We start from the raw sequence: 19,178 nt of genomic DNA, 5'->3' as shown, positions 1-19,178 counted from the left end.
CTCGAGAGGTTCAATACACACAGAATGCAGAATGTGTGGGGTTCTTACCCCTTTCCAGACAACTCCCAGGCAGGTCCAGCACAGGTTGTCTGCTGTGCTGTGGTTTCTGCAAGTGATTCTGCATTTCCTGGCTCACTGGAGCACTGGATGATCTTGTCTGCTAAGAATGGCTCTTGCCTGTTTCAGTTTTACCTCTTACCTATTTCAGTTTTTTCTGTATTGCACCATGTCAGATATGCAGTAAAAAATTTCAGATTTCAATAAAAAAATAAATTTATCAGAGGGAATGCATTTTAGGCTCTAAATAAGAGTATACATCAGTGAATGATAAAACAGGCAGTGAACTTTTACAAGACACTTGTCTTTTCAGAAGTCAAAGTATTGTACCAACTAAAAGTCTCCTGGTGTGCAGGAGGCATCCCTGTTCTTGGCTCTGTCCACTGGTGTGTGTGAAAGGATCCTGTGTTTGGATTTTATTTTCCTTAGCTGGTTGTCTTCCAGCTGACCTGGACTGAGATGGGAAGGTTTTGTTGTCCAGTCTCTTTTCCACAAGTGTCTTAATTATCCTCATTCTGTGTAGTTCTAACCCCAAAATAATGGCCAGTAAGGAAACCATAAGGAATCCAACAAACAAACACAAGATATTGTAATTAGGACAGTAAAAACTAAAGCTTTCTTTTTCCCTCTTTTCCAGGTGTAAGGGGAGCACCTGGCCACGAGATCCCCGAAGGCTAAAGGTAGGCAGGTGCAATCAATCATATCTTTCCTGGGATTTATGGAATTTTGAATTCTAACTGCTTTCAGTGTTTATATTCTATTGTTGGATTTTAGTTTATAGTTCAGGCACTGGGCAGGGATTGTTTATCTGTGGTGCAGACAATGTGCTGTGGTGGTTGCACTGGGCAGGGATTGTTTATCTGTGATGCAGACAATGTGCTGTGGTGGTTGCACTGGGCAGGGATTGTTTATCTGTGATGCAGACAATGTGCTGTGGTGGTTGCACTGGGCAGGGATTGTTTATCTGTGGTGCAGACAATGTGCTGTGGTGGTTGCAGACTCCTGGGGCTCAGCGTTGGTGCTGGAGGGGGTTCATGGAGAATGAAGGGACACTGATACCTTAAAGCTTGTTGAGTCCTTTTTATTAGTCAAGAAAACTGGAAAATGAGGTTAGAACAGCAAAATTATTTTATCTATTGATTGGTAAAGATTATAAAAAAGCAGATCTGATTAAAGTGCACTCTGTATTTCTGGTTATTGAGCACAGAATTGATGATATATTTAAAGAACACTGTGGAAATCATACAGGTAATGCTGATAGAGTGAAGCAGGAAATACATTGCATGACTGCTAGGAATGAAAGTGCTGACTTTGTCTGATGTAAGAGTATCTTAGTACAAAGCCAACTTTTTATCACTTCATACAAAGGAATAAAATTATTTATCCATTTTGGCTTGGAGCGAATGGATCCTTTGCCACATCAGATTGTGCCTCATATCTTCTCTTCAACTTCCTTAACGTGGGATGCAACAACTTTTCCATCTACCACTTCTTCAACAATTGTCTTGATCTTTCTAGTTTTGGTTGGATCTGAACATAAACAAAACAAAAAATATTTATCAACATGTTAGAAATGATAAAGCTGAGCAGGGTGTACACGACCAGGTACCGCCTTCTCCTTTCCTGTTGGCTTCTGGTTCTAATGAGCTGTATGATGTAGGATAACATGTATTATTTTAATGATAAGAATGACTTTAGAAACAAAATTTTATCAACCAAGTTCTACCTACCCTGAGAAGAATCCAGTGATTGTGTTTGAGATTTGGACCCCGTCAGGGATGAGCTTTCAAACGTAACTGCCTGTCCTGCGCCCCTAGAAGTGAATCAGAGACACGTGTGGTTGCAGGATGTTCAGTAGGATCGGGATGAATTCCCTTTCTGGGGTGGCACTGAGAGGTTATTTCACTACTGAACAGAATGGCTCTCTCTGCTCAGTCAGTGGTATTTCAGATCACTGTATGTGCCTCACTGTCCTTTGGAGAATGCTCCGCTTTATTTTTACCTCTTTTTACCTGGAAAGGGTTTTGCTACAGAAAATAAATCGAGGCGATATTTTGTGTCAGTCGGTGCCTTACACGAACTCCCCGTCCAGCAGGCGCCGGTAGGTTTCAATCTCCATTTCCAGGCGGCTCTTGATGTCCAGGAGCTGCTGGTACTCCGCGTTCTGGCGCTCCATGTCAGCCCTGACCTGGAGCAGCTGGGACTCCAGGTTCCCGATCTGCAGCTGCATTTGGGACAGCTGAGCGCAGTAACCGCCTTCCGTCTCTGCTAGAGTGTCTTCCAGGGATTTTTTCTGTGTAAGGATATTAAATAATCTCTGATTAAGGAAAAAAAACCCCTCTTTACAAAGACAAAACCGACTGAAATAGTTTAAGGGTGTGAGTGCAGCTGCATTGCTTAGAGGGTTTTATTTTCTCCTTGAAGCACCAGTGCGAAAACTGGCCCTTGTCACACCCCTGAATGTGAACACAAAAGCTGATCTGCTTTGTGATGTGCTCCTTGCAGTCCAGTTAGATATATTACTGCAATCCAGTTAGACACATTACTGCTGTTTAGGAACTAAAGGAATGTAGGGTTTAATAGGAAATGAATGCAAATCTTAAATCCTGTGGAATAGTATTGGAAGCTGCTGAATCGGCTCTGAGCAGTCAGCAGCTCCCCTGGAACGTACCATGGCCAGCTGAGACTGCAGCTCTATTTCCAGGCTCTGCAGGGTCCGTTTCAAATCCGTGATCTCGCTCTTTCCCGACTGGAGCTGCTCGGTGTGGGTGGAGATTTCCCTTTTCAGCTCCCCGCTCTGAAATGACAAGGAAGAATAGGGTGTAATTTTACTCTTCCAAGTACTGAACTCATTTTTCCAAGCATTTTTCCAGCTTTGCTCCCTCTGGTTGTTACTTTTTCATTGAACCACGCCTCGGCCTCTTTACGGTTTTGCTCGGCAATGACTTCGTACTGTCCCCTCATGTCATTCAGAAGCTTGGTCAGGTCAGTCCCTGGAGCAGCATCCATTTCCACGCTGACTTGGCCCATTTCACTGCTTTGGATGCCCTGAAGCTCCTGGAGAGGTTGAAAACAAGGAAAGGTTCTGTTAAAAAGCAAAAAGATATGTAAAGAAATATATGTGATATAAATTCCATTTCAACAGGGATCTCGCGTGCACGTTGCTTGCAATCTTTCACTTGGTAAACTCAAAAAATAACAGCAAACAAAACAAATCACGAAACCCAGGAAGCCTCACTGGCTTAAATAGGGGAATAATTTGACGTTTCACAATTCCATCTGCCTTTGTTATGAATTCCCAATGGGAAAAAAACATACCTCCTCATGATTCTTCTTGAGGTAAGCCAGTTCCTCGTTCAGGCTTTCAATCTGCAGCTCCAGGTCCGCCCTGGTCAGGGTCAGCTCGTCCAGGACTCTGCGCAGGCCGTTGATGTCGGCCTCCACACTCTGCCGCAGAGCCACTTCATTCTCATATCTGTACATGAGGAATTAAATGTTATTTTTTTACGTGGCTAACGAGGTCAAATGCAAACTATTAATGTGTTTTATTGTAGGTTTTAATATGAAATCGTAATACGTATAATTCCTGTAATATTGTTCAATGATTTTATTACAAGTATTCTGCAAGGAAAGAGATTTTTAATAGAAAAGAAGATTTTCCTTAAAATATTATTAAGAGTTTTTGTAGTATTAAGATTTCCTTACTTCAGTCTGAAGTCATCAGCAGCCAGTCTGGCATTATCGACCTGCAGAATGATCCTCGCGTTGTCGATGGTTGCATTGATGATCTGGAGTACAAACAGTGTTCAGAGAATGTTTTTACAGCCCAAGAGCTTCACAGAAGCTTTGTAGTAGCTTTAAACTTCGTTATCTACGAGAGTTTGTAGAGCTGGATTCCATCACTGCCTTCTCTTCTTTCAGATTAGACAAGTCACACTGTGTGACACAGCTACAGAACTGCTTTAAGGTACAGGAAAAACTCAGCACGTGTCACAGTGCAAGGTGACAGAGGTCACTGCAGGGGTCGGTTCTGCAGGATAAATGTGCTCTTGGTTTCTGAAAGGAACTTCTTATTTTGGCTGACATACCTTGTTTCGAAGGTCTTCAATGAGAGGATAGAATTTACTGTAGTCGTTCCCAGATCCAGGGGTGCCAGTGCCAGGGCCACTTTTCTCGTACCACTCACGGATTTTGCGCTCCAGCTCGGTGTTGGCGTCCTCCAGAGATCTCACCTTGTCCAGATACGCAGCCAGACGGTCGTTGAGGTTCTGCATGGTTTCCTTTTTTGAACCAGAAAGAAGGCCACCATCCCCAGCACCAGCAGGGCCATACCCACCTCCAAACCCAGACCCTGTGCCACCTCCAAAGCCACTTCCAAAAACAGCACCTGAACTGCTGCCAAAACCACTTCCCAAACCTCCCCCAAGAGCGCTGCCTAAGCCACTTGCATAGCTAGCACCTAAACCCCCTCCAAAGCCCCCCCCAAAGCCGCTGCTTAAGCTGCTCCCAAAGCCCCCACCGAAGCCAGAGCCTGAGCCCAACAGGGAAGCAGCACCAAAACCTCCACCAGACCCTCCACCAAACCCCAACCCGCTGCCACCAAAGCCCCCTCCACCACTAGAACTGGAGATCCTCAGAGATCCCCCGGGAATTCCGCTCCGAGAGGAGAACTGCCGGGACCCGCCGCTCGTGCGCACGGAAAGGGCCATGGTGGCCGAGGGGCCCGGGTGTGCTCCACGGAGGGCACGGCAGGGAGCAGGGCAGAGCGGGAGCAGGGGCAGCTTTATATGGGGACGGCAGTGGGTGTTTCAGGAGGAGTCCCCACCTCCTGGGGAGAGCTTCCATTCTCTCCCTCCTGTTCGCAGGGGACGTCAGCTTAGTGTGTCCTGACCGACTGAAATGATATGTGCCAACCGAAATTGCCAACGGGCGTGGAAATCTGGTGCCCTCCAGGTATTTGTATGAGGGGAAATGGGTGGAGTGGAGCTGAGACATCACGATCCTGTTCTGCCATGTGCAACGGAGCACGAAAAGTGCTTTTCGCATTCAAATCCCTCCTAAATAATTGTTTTGTCATTGCATATTCAGTGCTTCCTGGGTTCGGGGCTGTTATTACAGGAGTTTGCTGAAGTCAGCAGAGTGATCCCTTTGATCCCTGCTTCCCAGAGTGCACGGCAGGAATGTCTTTCTTTTCATAATGCTCTTCTGGCAGGAGATTCTGCTGCATTTGTGCTCCTGGATGCTTCATAGGAAACAAGAAAAGTGACCATCAGGTGTCTGAGGACACATGGGCATTAAAGAGCTGCAGGGTGATCATTAATAGGAAAACATAAATATACTGGATTGTGCCCAATAGGATTTGGAATTGGGTTTTCTGTGCTAACCCTTTTATCATCGAACTCCCTCGGTGTGATTTGCATATAGTCTGTAGCATACAGCATATCCCAGTTTGTTCTTTGGACTGAAAACTGACCATTGTTTCTGGTAAATAGTTCGCTGTTATCTCAAAATAAGAAATCTGATTTCTGTATTTTGTGCTTTTTATAATACAAATCTAAAGATCAAATGCAGTGCTTCTGGGTGCAGGTTTGGGCACGGGAACCCTCCCAAACCAGTGTATTTTTTCTTTTGAAGTTATTTTGGTATGGTTACCCTGGCTTAATTATATCATTGGATTTGTCAACTGAAATGAGTTAATTTTTGATTTCTCTGCACCCAGGGGCAGGGGTGCTTTTGGGGCAGAAAGGAGCGGAAGATCAAAGGTGCAAGTGAAGCTTTTCCGTGGAAACGAGCTGATAGCCTGGTCTCAGTGACTCGGGGCAGGGAGAGCAGAGGATTAGGATTAGTTCTTTGGCAGCTGTTTGTGTTCAGTAAATGACACCGGACAGGTGAGGTTTCAAAGGAAAGAGCTTTTTGTGTTTATGTTCTCAAGGGGAAAATGTAAACTCCTGGGACTGAGGATCCAGGTGTGGCAGGGGGGCCTCCCTGTGGGATAGGGAACCTTATCGGCCTAGAAAGGTTTGACAGAGGTGGGGGTTGTTTCAAATAGATTCTTCTTCATGAAGTATCTTGGCTTGCTGTAGTCCTTGGTGCCATAATCATTCACAGAGGGTGAAAAATATCAAATAGGCTACTTCAATTTATTTATTCCCATTAATTTATTATGAAAAACAAATTGACACTTCTTGTTTATTTGAAAATCAGGTTTTTGTGAAGCTGCCTTACTTTTGAGTGGGAGTTTGTGTTCAGAGAAGGTGTGCTGAATTGATGTCTTAAGGCATTTAAAAAAACTAATACTTCTGTTTTTATCTGTCTTGGAAGCAGTTACACATTTATACCAGGCTGATTAGATTTTTTTTCAATAAAGCTACTTAGTCACCATGTAAGTAAACCCAAAGTCTTGTGAGTTGTAACTTACTGATTTTTATTAACACTCCCCCACAATAACAATTATTTGAGCTTTGATAATTTGGCATTTTTCAACCCTGCTGGGGTGCAGGGAGAATTAGATGGGATTCTTTATAAATATTTTAGTTTTGGCATCAGGTCCAGGAAGCTCAGAGGCATCTCCTCTGCTGGTGCCATTTACATCTTCTCTTCGAACTCTCTGACCTCAGAGGAGACAACCTTGCCATCAACCACTTCCTCAACTATTGTCTTGATCTTCTTCATTTTACTTGATTCTGCAAGGAAATGGAAAAGAGAATTAATTACATGCAGTGTACACTGACAGAGTCATGTTGCTGCAGTACTGGCAGCCAATGAGGAAATAGTGAAAAGCATCTTCAATCCACAGGTACTTGAGGTAAACTTTTGGGGTGTGCAGGATATGCTTTCTTTTCTGTCAGATGTTCAGTGGACAGTGAGTTCAATAACTTTCTATCCCTCTGATAGTTTTGCCTCAGTTTAGCACAAACTTGTAGACCTAAAACCTTGGAATAGTCTTACACCAAAATGAATATTTTTGCTATTAAACTGGATGTGTTGTTTGGGAGCCTTGATCTCCGTGTGCGGTCAGTGGGGCGAAGCAGATGTTTCTGCAGTTCTCCAGAGGGGACTTCAGTAACTCCCTTGTTCTCTTTGAGAGGAGTCACAGAACCACGGATTTGGTGAGTCTGTGGTTTTACACTGGGCACCTGAATTATATGCATAAACCCAGGCTTTGTATAGTCCCTGCAGGGTAACTATTCATATATTTGATTGCTTTCTTGGTGTGAGATTCTATTGGCTGATTATTTGCTGTGAAGCTGTTGTTTTATATCAGGCTGTGTCATTCCATAACAGTTCATCAGGCAGCCATCAAAACAGAAGGAAGTTGGTGGGACATACCTTTTTCAAGCTCTGCTGTAGCTGCTTCCAATTCGAATTGCCTGTTCAAATGATAAATTAGAAAATATAAATATATAGGACCTAATGGACTGAAGAAACATCCTTGTACATTTCCCATGCATTTGATCAGGACAGGTAATGCCCTTTCATCAAGACATTAAAATGAATTCTCTCTGGTAAAGTAAAACTTGCTGAGCATAAGCTGTAGGTACCATTAATCTGCAGACTCATCTCTACAATGCCAGGACTTCAGCTCATGCCCAGTGAGCCAGTTCCTGAGCCAGAACAGCTGAACAGGCAGAACCTGGGGGGAAGATCCACTGCCTGCTTGCCCAGCATGGACAAGTCCATCCCAAACTGAATGACGGATGCTCCTGGTGTGTGAACACCGACCCGGTTACCCAGCTCACAGAGGAACAGTCTGCAGGCTGAGAGAGCCCACCTCAAAATTCACAGCAGCTTCAGCAACCCAGCCTGAACTGCAGCCTGCTGGGACTCTGCACCTGGGAATTGGGCAGTGGAGTCCCCCCAGCCCAAAGCAGCTGGAGAGTGGCAGATTTACAGGAAACCCAAGGCCGTGTGTGCTCACCCGCTCTCCTCTCCCTCCAGCAGCCGGCGGTACGTGGCGATCTCCATCTCCAGGCGAGTCTTGACATCCAGCAGGTTGCTGTACGCGCTGTTCTGAGCCTCCATGTCGGCTCGGAGCTGCCTCAGCTGAGCCTCCAGGCTGGCGATGGTTGCCTGGATCTGGGAGATCTGGTGGCTGTACCGTGCTTCTGTCTCAGCCACCGAGGCCTCGAGGGTCTGTTTCTGTAGCCGATGGGAAGAACAGAGACGTTTTATTCAGAGGATACAGTTTTGTGTTAAAATAACCTTTTGATTGTAAAGCCCCTCATCTCTATATTTATCCGTGTAACTGTCTGCTATCAGCAGTCCTTATTTCAATGCTCTCTGTTATTTACCATGTTCAGCTGGGACTGTAATTCCAGCTCCAGGCTCTGGTAGATCTGTCTGCGTTCCGTGATCTCTTTCCTCTGGACTTGGATCTGTTCAACGTTGATGGCAACTTCCTGGTTCAGTTCTGCTGTCTGGAATGAGGAACGGAGGGACTGTGAACTGCAGCCAGGCATGACCGGGGTCGCTGCTGATGTTTAAGCAGTTGGCCTTACCTGCTTTTCAAAGTGTTCTTTGGCTTCCTGGCGGTTCTTTTCTGCCATTTCTTCATACTGCTTTCTCATGTTTTCCATAATAGCTGCCAGGTCAGTGGCAGGAGCAGCATCCACGGCCACGTTCACGGAGCCGCTCACCTCTTTGCGCAGCCGGTTGCAGTCCTGCGGGAAGGGGGACTTGGTTAGCACCAGCTGCTGGGAGCTCTCACTCCTGGGTGTTGGAACCAGACTCAAAATCGACACACAGAGCAGTAATCCTTAAATAGCACCTCAGGGCAAGACAACTTAATCACCTCATAAGTACTGTTTACTATTTTGTAGCAATAAATGCTATATCATAGGTAAATGTCTTATAGAAGGATGATTTCCTCAGGACTGGATCTGTGGAATGAGGGTAGAAGTCATGGCTCCCATTTGTGTACTTTTTGGGGTAGCAACTCCTAAACCATAAATCATTATTTGAGAAAACCTTCACTCCTTCAGTCCTGGAATGGAGGAGTGTTCAGCCTTTGATCCCTGACAGCTTGGACGTCCCTTAGTGCCACACACAGTTATGCTGCTTCCAGGAAGCATAAAAATGCTTCTTAGTGAGGCTGTTTATGTTTTCCACTTAAAAACCCTCTCCCTGGCAGTGCTCAGCTGCTCTCACCTCCTCATGGTTCTTCTTAAGGAAGATGAGTTCCTCGTTCACGCCCTCGATCTGGGCCTCCAGGTCAGCTTGGGTCAGAGTCAGGTCGTCACGGACCCGGAGCAGCCCTGCAATGTCGCCCTCCACGCTCTGCTTGAGCAGGTGCTCGTTCTCAAACCTGTACAGGAGGGTGTCTTTTGTCATCTCTGGAGTGCAACAGTTTGGTGTAAATGCTGGAATCAGTAATTTCCACAGTCGTGAAATATTCACTAAACTTTAAGTTGGAAAATATTCACTTCTCAGCACGGATACCAGTAACTAGAAGCTTTCCTAAGTAAGAGGAGCAGGAAAAAGAATTGATATAAAATCATGGAACTTACTTCAGTCTAAAGTCATCAGCAGCCAGCTTGGCATTGTCAATCTGCAGGACGAGCCTGGCATTTTCCAGCTGGGCAGCAGCAATCTAAAGGGAATGGTGGACAAGCAATGAAGCTTTGCACAGAAATGCACTCTTGATCCTTTCCTGGGAATGAGTACTGCAGGAGGGCTTCATCCCACATCACTTCAGCTGTCTGTCAGTCAGCTGGGTTTAAGCTAAGTTCCCTCTGAAGTGCATGGAAAGAATTAGGGATCTGCAAAAGGCAAATTGTCCTGTCATAAACTAAGTGTATCAAATGGAATGAACTGCTCTCTGAAGGGATCTGCTTTTAAAGGCTGGGAAATAGCACTGATATAAGAGGAGAAAGATTGAAGGAAGTTCTGGAAATATGATTTGACAAACCTGTCAGCTAATTGCTGGGAATATTTCTTGGTTTCCAGTGGTAATTTACTATTTTAAGTAGTGATCTATTATTTTTTTCTGAGCATTTGCCCTTCTTTTCTAAGAAATAGACAATTGCTAAACTATATTTAAATATGGAGATTACCATCGGTACTTTCCCTAATTAAAATCACCTAAGGCAAATATCGTAGAATTAGTTAATTTTGAGTCAAAGGTTTTTCATGTGTAAGATTACTCACATCTGCAGGCATATATCTGGTATTACAAATGATGTAAAATCTGCAACTAATTTGTAGCTGAGCAAAATTAAGCATTTATTTTTCTCAGCTGAGACAACTGCAATTTGAAGAAGTACATTTTCTACAATAGATTATTCTCTGTCTCCCCAGTAACCGCAATCCCTACATTTATAGAGGGCTCTGTGATCTCTTACCTTGCTTCGGAGTTCTTCAATGGTTTTGAAGTAGGAGCTGTAGTCCTGCCCTACACTTATGGTGTTCTTCTCATACCACTCCTTGATCTGCTTCTCGATCAGGGAGTTTGCCTTCTCCAGGGAGCGCACCCTCTCCAGGTACGAGGCCAAGCGGTCGTTGAGGTTCTGCATAGTGGACTTTTCGTTGCCAGGGAGCAGGACATCGTTGCCAGTGATGCTGAGCTGGAGGCCCCCGCCGAGGCCTTGGTCGAAGCTGGTGCTGGTGGAGATGCGGGTGCCGTAGCCCCCGGCCCCCCCGTAGACACTGGGTGCCTGGATCTTCTGCAGGGACATTTTCCTGGAGGTGCGACCGCTGACACTGGGGGCAGATTGGAGGTGGCTGCTGGTGCCCCACTGGATGCTGCGGGTGGAGAAGGCCATTTGTGCTCTTGGTCTGCTGGAAGGAGCCAGGTGAACCAGCACGGGCAGAGATGGGCAGTGAGGAGCTGTGTGTGTGCTGTACACCTTTATACCGGGGCCAGGAGGAAGCACAGTGGCTGCAAACCCCACCTCTGTTGACACAGAAGGTCACTGGTGTCAGCACAAAGAACACATAGGATATTACCCCCCCCTCCCCCCGATAATGATTTTCATCTGTTCATGTTTGAGGAAACACTCCCCAGGTAGCCTGGCTTGCTTTGTTAGTGTTTTGAGTAAAAGATAAAGCACAAATGATCTGCTGAATCATTTATAACCGTGTACTTGCAGCCATCCTCTCTGTAGCCCTTTGGAACAAAGGACTAGGTTCTTATCCCCCTGTGCAGTGCATGAATTTAAAATGAGAGTTGCCTGTATGTGACAAGAGACTTATAACATTTATATTTGCAATCAAGTGTGTATTTCTGTTGACTAAGCAATAATTTGGGCCTCAGGACAGGCTAGAACAGTGTATAAATGACTAGAAAGGAGGCAGCTGTACTTCCATGTGAATTCATTTCATAGTAAGCACAACCCAACATCCACACTGCCAGTGGAGATGGAGGCTGTTGCTGTCAGCTTGCATTAAATATGTATTTGTTTGGTATTAGAAAACCCCTACAAGTGGAACTCAAGCTTTCAGTACAGTTGAAATTAAGCAGGAAGAGTATTTCTTTGTCCCTAAATAAGAGGAATGAGAATATTGGAGGCCTTCACTGCCCACTGGGTTTCACATGAGGTGAGACACTGAGGTCCATGGAGTGGCAGGAGGTGTTGAGCTCCAACTTCCAGCAGAATGAGCCTCCAGCCCTCCTGTGTGGCTGAAGTTAAAGCAAACCTCCTGTCTCATCAGTATTCCAGAGACCACCAGTGCCATGTTGGGGGGTCTGTCCCCAGCCCGGGGGCTGTGACTGCTGACAGGAAACCAGCTGCCTTTGCAGGGCATGGAGAAACCCAACAGTCCTGCTGCTGGTCATGTGGAGGGTCCTGAGCTGAGCGTGGTGCCCACCTTGGACACAGAAAACATGGGGAGAATGTGGAAAGCAAGGGAAGAACCTGATTGCTGCGGGGCTGTTGGTGCTGCAGGGGAGCAGGTGGCTGGTGTGTGCTGGGACAGTGTGGAGGGGCAGCTCCTGGGGCATTGCACTGACAGTGCTGTGGTGTGTTATTGGTGCAGTCAGGGGGAACAATGAGCACACATGGCTTGTGTGAGGGAGAGCAGCTGCTGTACCTACTGATCTCTCACCCTGGGGCAAGGAGATTGGTGAGACACCGAGCTTCGGGGGCATCAAACGGTGTATGGAGGCACCTTCACGTTTCTGAGAACACCCAGCCCGGGATATTGGGGAATCAGTACTGCCAAATTTTTTAAGCTACTGCACTAGGGATTAGTCTAACTAGTACTGGCTCAAGGTGGAGAGTTAAACTGTCCTACTTACACACAGCTTCCAAACCTAAATGATCAGTGTCCAAGGCAGGACTTTTTTCTGGGAGGATGCTGTGGGTTGTCTTTGGACCTTGAACATCTTTGGGTGTAACTGATAATAAAAAACATTTATGAGATGTGAAACCAAAGTACACAGGCCATGACATTTGGTCTGTCATTATAGAGACTCAAGGTGGGTCATCTGGTTCATTAAAATTATTCAGGCTGAGTAAGAATTGATCATCTTAGCAGGGCAGAGCTTACACCTTTATAGCTGTAAGAGGAGTACAGAAGAGATCCTGCTGCACTTACATCTCTCAGCTCTGTATCTCACTCCTAGATCTCTGCAGGATCTTGTGACAGTATATTTAAGAGAAAACATTCTGCTTTGTCTTCTCAGTATTTATTGAAATTAGTTTCCATATAACCTTGCTGGTGCTTTTTCTAAACATCACTTGGAGGTTCTATTTTTTCTCTTAGTGAGCAAAAGACAAAAAATGCAGGGATCTTAATTAAAGTGGTAGTCAGGCTTAGGTGAGACATCTGCTTTGTGTTATAGCTCTGCAGCTTTAGTTCAGGGTCAACCTCCAGCAGCTATGTTCTTTCCAGAGCCCTCTGGACTATCAAGTAGAAGTGTCTGAGGTGGATGCAAGGGGAAGCACAGAGCAATGGCATCATGAAGACCTGGTGTGAAAAGATATTGGGCTGAATTTTCTTAGTGGTGTTTTTCTTCTTTTCTCAAATGTACAGGACAGTCTGTGGGTTCGTGGGTAACACTTCCTTCAGTGACGTGCTCTGCCAGAGGAGATTTTCTGTAGACATAATAAAACATTATAGCAACGCTAATAAATTTTCTGATTTCATGAAGAAGTTTAATGGTGTTACAGAGCCATGGAGATAAGTCCTGCAGGGCTCTGATAACGTGAATGCTAGTCGGGCTGACTCACCTGTGCCAACCAGCCACAGGCAACCAGTCTGGAGAGTTCAAGGAAAAAAGACACACCCAGCTCTGGGGCTGTGTTTCTGCTGCCTTTAGGTGGAACAGATGCTTCTCTTTTGGCTGACTTAGAGATTTGAATAAGGCAAAGTCTTTTAGTTCAGTCTTTAGCAAATATCCATTCTAGGGGTGAAATCCAACAACCTGTTTGTTGGTCCCTGTAACTGTGTTTGGGTTTGGTGCCATAAGAGTTTGAATCTGAAAGATCTACGCTACAGTCCTGAAAGGACTTCTGCTGTGCAAAGTGCATTCAGGGGAGAGATATTCCTTGTTTGATATTCCAGCCATATTCCAGTTTTCAATATTTCTGAGTCTGAGAAATTCCCTCCCCCTCAGCTACCTTGGCACTGCTGTAAATGCCAGTGCTGCACCCTGGAAGTCTGCTCTGTCCAAAGAGCAAAGCAAGGGGTTTTGTGCTTTGCTGAATGGGATCAGACAAGAGAAAGGTCCGGGTGCAGTCACCAACTCCTCTGGGTTCACTTGGGCCCTGAACATTTGCAGCCTTACACTGTCTGTGCCTCTCATACATTTTTTCCCTCATTTCCCTCTCCTTTTTATCTTCTGTCCAATGAAAACACCTCTATCTTCAAACCGCTGCACCTTATTTCTTTCTGCTTGGAGCTTTGACCAGAGGGGTAAGTTAAAGCATTACTTTAAATATTTATGGTACTTAGAGAAGCGTTCCAGCTCTTGGAGTGGTGCACGAGGCAGTGTGTGGGTTCCATCCCTCCTCAGCCACAGGTGGAAAATGAAAGTCAGGAGCTGCCTTTCCTGTCTCAGCTGCTCTCCTCCAGCAGGATCAGATCTCAGTGCCAACAAAAACAGCTCCAGGCCACACAAACGAACCTTCTCTTTTCTCTCCCCTAAAAGTGCCATTAAGATCAGCTCTAACATGGGACTGCAGGCAGATCTCTCTCTTGTAAAAACCCTGAGCAACCAGGGTGTCAGGGTAAGGGGAAAACCAGTGAACTGGAGAGAATTCCAGCTTACTGGTTTTCTCAGTTCCATAATGCTGGAGTAGTTCAGCATCCATGAGAAAATCTTACATATTTATATGATTCAGGAGGCAAATACAATTTTCATGACCCTGTGCAAATATATGCACACACTGAGTGTACACCATAAAGGATATGTGCAAACACACTGCACTGCATGTGTTCACAGCTGTGTTAGATTTTTTTGCTGGCCTTAAAAAAAAAAAATCCTTGTGTTTTTGGGGACCTGACTTGTGTCCTGCTTGGAGCCCCCAGATCAGAATTAAAACTCAGTTTTCCCCCAGGGTACAGTTGCACTCGTACTACCAGGAGGTGCCTGGGCAGAGGCAGGGCTGCAGCTTCTTGTTCAGAACTTCTCTGGAAAACCATCCTTTCAGTGCATCCCAGTGACCCCAGGGCATCCCTCTCCCGGGGTTTGTGCAACCAGGAGCAAGCTATGGGCTGCCTGGAACCCGAAATACCATCCCAGCATCGGGATCTGCAGCAGGCAACCAGGTATCCAAAAAAATCCTAATAAAGCAAACGAACCAAAAATCCGTCTTTATACTCCCCTGGAGGAAGTTTGGCACTGTGACGGGTGTTCTTTACTCAAGTGCTGCAGCAGAAATTTCCAGTTCGAAGCTGTTGGCAGCCGCGGGAGCCCCGGAGGAGCGCAGGGCCGGACCAGATCTCGGGCTCCGTGCGGATCTCCCTGGTTGTCACTAGAGGCCACCACCGGCCTTCGGAACGGAGCGCTCCAGCCCTCCCGCGCCGAGCACCGCGGGAGAACCCGCGCGGAGCCCAGCGAGGGATGGAACTCGCGGATTATATAACGAAAACGGCTCGTGGATCCATCCAGAAGAAATGTTTTTACATCACTCGTAAACATTTAAAGGAATATTCTCTCCGGAGCCACCGGCCGTAATGCAAGTGCTGTGTAAGGGGTGGGTTTGGAAGCAGTGGCAGGAAGTATGAGCTGTCTTTCTAAATCTTGACAGCTAAATCTTTGAGAGCAGGATGTTCATTATCACTTAAAATTACACCCTTCGTTATGAAGATCTGAGTATCTCAGTTTTTAGGCAGTGATAAACTCTAAAGAAAAGGTTACTTTGGTTGTGTTTTGGTTTTTGTTACACACAGTAGCGCTGTTTTTTCCAGTGGATCCATTCCCAGAATGTCTTGGTGACTGGTTTGAGACTGTCTCTGGCGAGATTAACCTGGAAGCAGAGCCTGGGTGCTGAAACAGCTTCCAAAAATTGGTCATTTGTCTCACTAATAAGGCCTAAACCAGTGATTTTTTGCCTGCACTGATAACTTCACAATCACAATTCCTGTCTGCTTGCAGCAACGTTACGGATTTCCTGCTTAGGAATTACTCTGGCAAGAGTCTCTCCCGGTGTATTTGTTTGATGCATTTGATGTTTTCGTTTCTCATATGGATGGTTTGGGGGTGCAGAGGCAGCACACCATTGACTTCTGTTCTAAGGAGGAACTGTAGGTTGTAGCTACTTCAGCCTGTTTGTTTCTCCTTTTCCCTGCCTGCTCCAACCTCCAACCAATTATTCCTCTTAATTGAAATACATTTTTCTCAAATTATATTCCTCATTTTTGTTGCTTTCTGTAGAGCCTAATAACAGCCCGTCACATTGACTCCTTTGGACTTGTCCTTAGGACATTGGAAAGCCAAAAAATTTACCCTTGAAGTCTAGATAGTTATTGAAAGTGTTTTTACCACAGCTGGTGTTATGATTTTATGCCTTTAAGCTTCTGATGCATATTTAGACATTCAAAAGGCAAATTAAGGTGTCCAGGAGAAGCAGCCCTGCACCTGCCTCACCATTAGGTCATGTCCTACCCCAGGAGCTCCTGCCACAGGGACACTCCAAACTGCCAGACATTGATGCTTCTGTTTCGTGCCATAGTTTTGCACACAGCTGGTTTATGGCAGCCCTAGGCCTGGGGCTCAAGTAGGTCATTTCAACATAGTCACACAATTAAAGATGTCGTAAAAATGCATCTTGAAAAGAAACAAAAATTTTACAGAGGGAGGAATGATGAGGAAGCCACACATAGCAAACCATTAGCTGTGATTTCTCAAAGCCAAACGTCCTGGTAGAGTCAATAATTAAAATGCTTTTGCTGTATAATGCAGGACATGGGGGGACAGGGGGTGCAGCCTCTCCAGCATTATTCTTTTCTTGCTTCCCTGTTTATAGATCCTTCCTTTTTCTAAATGATTCATACACACCAACAGGCATCTCCCAGCAAAACTTTAGAAACCTTTATAGGTCAGGGTGTGGACATTGTGAAATGTTTTACCGGCTCTTCTACCTATTCTCTCTGCTTCAATAATCCATGGAACCAGCGGGTTTAGCAGTGCTCTAAAGGGGAGATTCCCTTTTTTCTCTCTGTAAATGGCTTTGTTAATTTTGTGTCCGCATTAACAAGGAACAGAGAGCAAAAATCTTGCATTCTGCAGAAGAGACTGTTGATAAATAAGGCCAAGCCCTGGCAGTGTGGGGCCAGTTCCCCAGAAGAATGTGTGATTAATAGCACAAACTGTGGCTGCATTACCTCATCACACACCTCTTCCAGGGGATCAACACTTCACTTACCAGAGCTGCCTATTGTAATACACCTTAATAAGTTTTAACATTTCTCCAAGTGAAATGAGCTGTGACTCATGCCCAGGCTGGAGAGCAGTCAAGGCTCTTGGAAATCACACTGGGGATTATTCCGTGCAGGACTGCCTTAAATGGCAGGTGAAACTGCGAGGAGCCGGCTGCGAGCACGGATGGTTTCAGCCTCCTTTTATAGGCTCAGTTCCTGTGTCTTGTTGGTTTGCAGAAGTACTGTTGCATCATTCACTTAGACTGAGAAATGCTGTTCTTTCCTGCTCATAATTCTTTGTTATCCATTTATGGGAAATAGAATCTATTCACTTGGAGGGGGTTATTTTGTGTGATACTCCAAGTTTTTCATATTGCACTTCCTTTGGTCCTGGCTCTGTCATTTCCTTGGTGTCAAAACAGCACTTGTGTGTGTATGGAATACTGAAGGAGACAAAATACCAACTGGCAGAATTCCATCAGTTTCAATACAATTAATTAATAAAGTAATTTTTCAAGCCATACAGCATCATGCTCCCAAAGATTTCCTTCTCTTCAAGCTGCTGCTCTGAGATTACAAGAAGCATCACTTGTGCCCTCTTTTAAACCCTCCCAAATACTACAAAGCCACCAAAGACACCAGCACAGTGTTCTGTACAGGGCTCATTTCAGTCAGGCTGCTGACACAGGCACATTGAACATCATCAGAGTGTGTGCAGGGTCCTGACCGACCGTAAACACTTGGAATGAATCAATGGAATTATCTCTTCCAAGCAATCAGACACAGACAGGATTGCTGTGAGTGGGGAATGGCTCTTCAGGAAGTTGTATTATCTAATAGCTGGGCTAAGTAGAAGCTGTGAAGTGATGAATTCTAATTTAGTGGCTATCAGTGACTTTCTTTGCAGCCTTGAGCAAGTTGTGTCATCTCTTTTTCCAATTTCTCAAGCAATAAAATGGGAATGATAATACTGCCCCCGTTCATTATCTCCCTGGCTTCATCTCTCAGTGTGGTGTGAGAATATGATGTTAACAGTGCATGCAAGTGGTAAATATTAGCACCATTATTTATTATTTAAGGTGCAGACCCACCCTAAATACATTTAGAAATGCATAACTTATCTACCAGAGCACAAATTCAGAGGTAATGAGTAACCAGCAGGTACAGGGCACACATGGCTGGTGACACGAGCTGTCCAGCTCCGAGGAAACCTGTGACTGTGCAGAGTGTTCTGGAGCCGTGGAAGATTCTCCAGAAATCAGCAGCTTTTGCCACAGAATATTTGCTTTCCTTTGGAAAACAGCATGTGGTGGAACGAGTATTTGTATGTTTAAGGACTAGCTGGTTTACTCCACTTAGTAAAAGAGAATTAAATGGCTGTGAGAGCCGTGGGTGCGCGGTGGTGTCAGTAACGGGGTGAGCTGGGAGGTCGGTGTGTGAGCTGTACTGGGCTCTACTGGTCTGACCAGTACAGAGCTCAACGGCACGGGGGTAAGAGAAGGCTAAAATCATCAGAGTGGTGGAGTGGAATGGGAATTGTGCTGCCTCTTAGCAGAGGAGAATGGGAATTGTGCTGCCTCTTATCCAGCACCACTGGGACCAGAGCACAGGGCACGGGGAGCACGTCTCACCTCTGCACAGGGGACGCCTGCACAGGGCAGAGGGAAGCCAGGGCATCGCTCAGCAGTGTGAAATAAGGACAGGCGTGTTCCACACAGCACTTCAATTGCTTGTTTTCCCTTCTTCTTTCCTTGTAGTTCAGCACAATAACCCAGCACAAAGCAGATACTTTCCTTTGATGTAGAAATAAGGGGCTACTTAGAAGTTTTTGTAATTATCTGTGTCACAGCAATGTGGTTCTCCTCTGTAAATCTGGTAAATGAACCTATCTTTAAATAACTCTGAAAATTGTTCAAGAAAACCTCGGCACATTTTGTCCAGATGCTACAAACACCAGGTCTGGCTCGTTGGGTCTGGTAAGCCATAAGGAAGGACACTGTTAATTAGCCAGGAGTTACTAATCCTGTATTACAAGTTTTACCCAGTTTAAAGAAACCATTAGGTAATCCATCCAATGCTTTTGGGATCTCTTTGTGCAACAAGGGTGGAGAGTTGGGGGGCGGGGGGCGAAGGGGGGGTCAGGAACTGGTCCGAACATGCCGGTAGCAGAGGGCTGTATCACAGAGATGGACTTTGTTCAGTTTAATCTGCATTTTCTTTGAAATTTTCCCTTTCCTTTGTGAGCCCTGTTTCAAAGCAAGGCAGGTAACAGGAGCCCTTTGTGAGAATCCCTCATGAGTGGGGATGAAAGGGCACGA

The 19,178-nt window shown here is 45.5% G+C and overlaps 2 protein-coding genes and 1 long non-coding RNA gene across 3 annotated transcripts in view; 1 reads left to right on the top strand and 2 right to left on the bottom strand.

The window, feature by feature from the left end:
• LOC127474194 (uncharacterized) overlaps nucleotides 1–19,178 on the top strand; it is a 102,652-nt gene that overhangs the window by 640 nt on the left and 82,834 nt on the right. Inside the window, exon 2 of the long non-coding RNA XR_007905755.1 lies at nucleotides 695–737. This is a non-coding gene — a long non-coding RNA (uncharacterized LOC127474194). The remainder of the gene's footprint in view (nucleotides 1–694; nucleotides 738–19,178) is intronic.
• Nucleotides 1,490–4,779, bottom strand: LOC127474147 (keratin, type I cytoskeletal 12-like). The gene is made up of 8 exons (XM_051794639.1): nucleotides 4,146–4,779; nucleotides 3,763–3,845; nucleotides 3,376–3,532; nucleotides 2,953–3,114; nucleotides 2,729–2,854; nucleotides 2,139–2,350; nucleotides 1,788–1,870; nucleotides 1,490–1,587 (listed from the first exon to the last, which is right to left on the bottom strand). Exons 1-8 carry the CDS (start codon nucleotides 4,764–4,766, stop codon nucleotides 1,490–1,492), a joined length of 1,542 nt encoding a protein of 513 aa, XP_051650599.1. The 5' UTR covers nucleotides 4,767–4,779.
• On the bottom strand, nucleotides 6,230–10,902 carry KRT20 (keratin 20). Its single transcript, XM_051794663.1, has 8 exons — nucleotides 10,398–10,902; nucleotides 9,564–9,646; nucleotides 9,205–9,361; nucleotides 8,556–8,717; nucleotides 8,349–8,474; nucleotides 7,976–8,196; nucleotides 7,387–7,427; nucleotides 6,230–6,740 (listed from the first exon to the last, which is right to left on the bottom strand). Exons 1-8 carry the CDS (start codon nucleotides 10,815–10,817, stop codon nucleotides 6,643–6,645), a joined length of 1,308 nt encoding a protein of 435 aa, XP_051650623.1. The 5' UTR covers nucleotides 10,818–10,902; the 3' UTR covers nucleotides 6,230–6,642.

Source organism: Manacus candei, unplaced genomic scaffold (assembly GCF_025592945.1).
Source record: "Manacus candei isolate 608988 ecotype Guabito, Panama unplaced genomic scaffold, ASM2559294v1 h1tg000040l, whole genome shotgun sequence".
Lineage (NCBI taxonomy): Eukaryota > Metazoa > Chordata > Aves > Passeriformes > Pipridae > Manacus > Manacus candei.
Note: the sequence above shows the minus strand (reverse complement) of the source record. Positions and strands in the feature narration are given on the sequence as shown.

Bases quoted from the DNA above. Each gene is read 5' to 3' on its own strand.
- LOC127474147 (XM_051794639.1), bottom strand. From the start codon at position 4,766: ATGGCCCTTTCCGTGCGCACGAGCGGCGGGTCCCGGCAGTTCTCCTCT. The intron at 3,115-3,375 runs GTATGTTTTTTT...CAACCTCTCCAG, and splicing joins TCAAGAAGAATCATGAGGAG to GAGCTTCAGGGCATCCAAAG. The intron at 2,855-2,952 runs GTAACAACCAGA...TTGTCATTTCAG, and splicing joins AGGCGTGGTTCAATGAAAAA to AGCGGGGAGCTGAAAAGGGA.
- KRT20 (XM_051794663.1), bottom strand. From the start codon at position 10,817: ATGGCCTTCTCCACCCGCAGCATCCAGTGGGGCACCAGCAGCCACCTC. The intron at 9,362-9,563 runs GTAAGTTCCATG...CCTCCTGTACAG, and splicing joins GCTGATGACTTTAGACTGAA to GTTTGAGAACGAGCACCTGC. The intron at 8,475-8,555 runs GTAAGGCCAACT...TCCTCATTCCAG, and splicing joins AAGAACACTTTGAAAAGCAG to ACAGCAGAACTGAACCAGGA.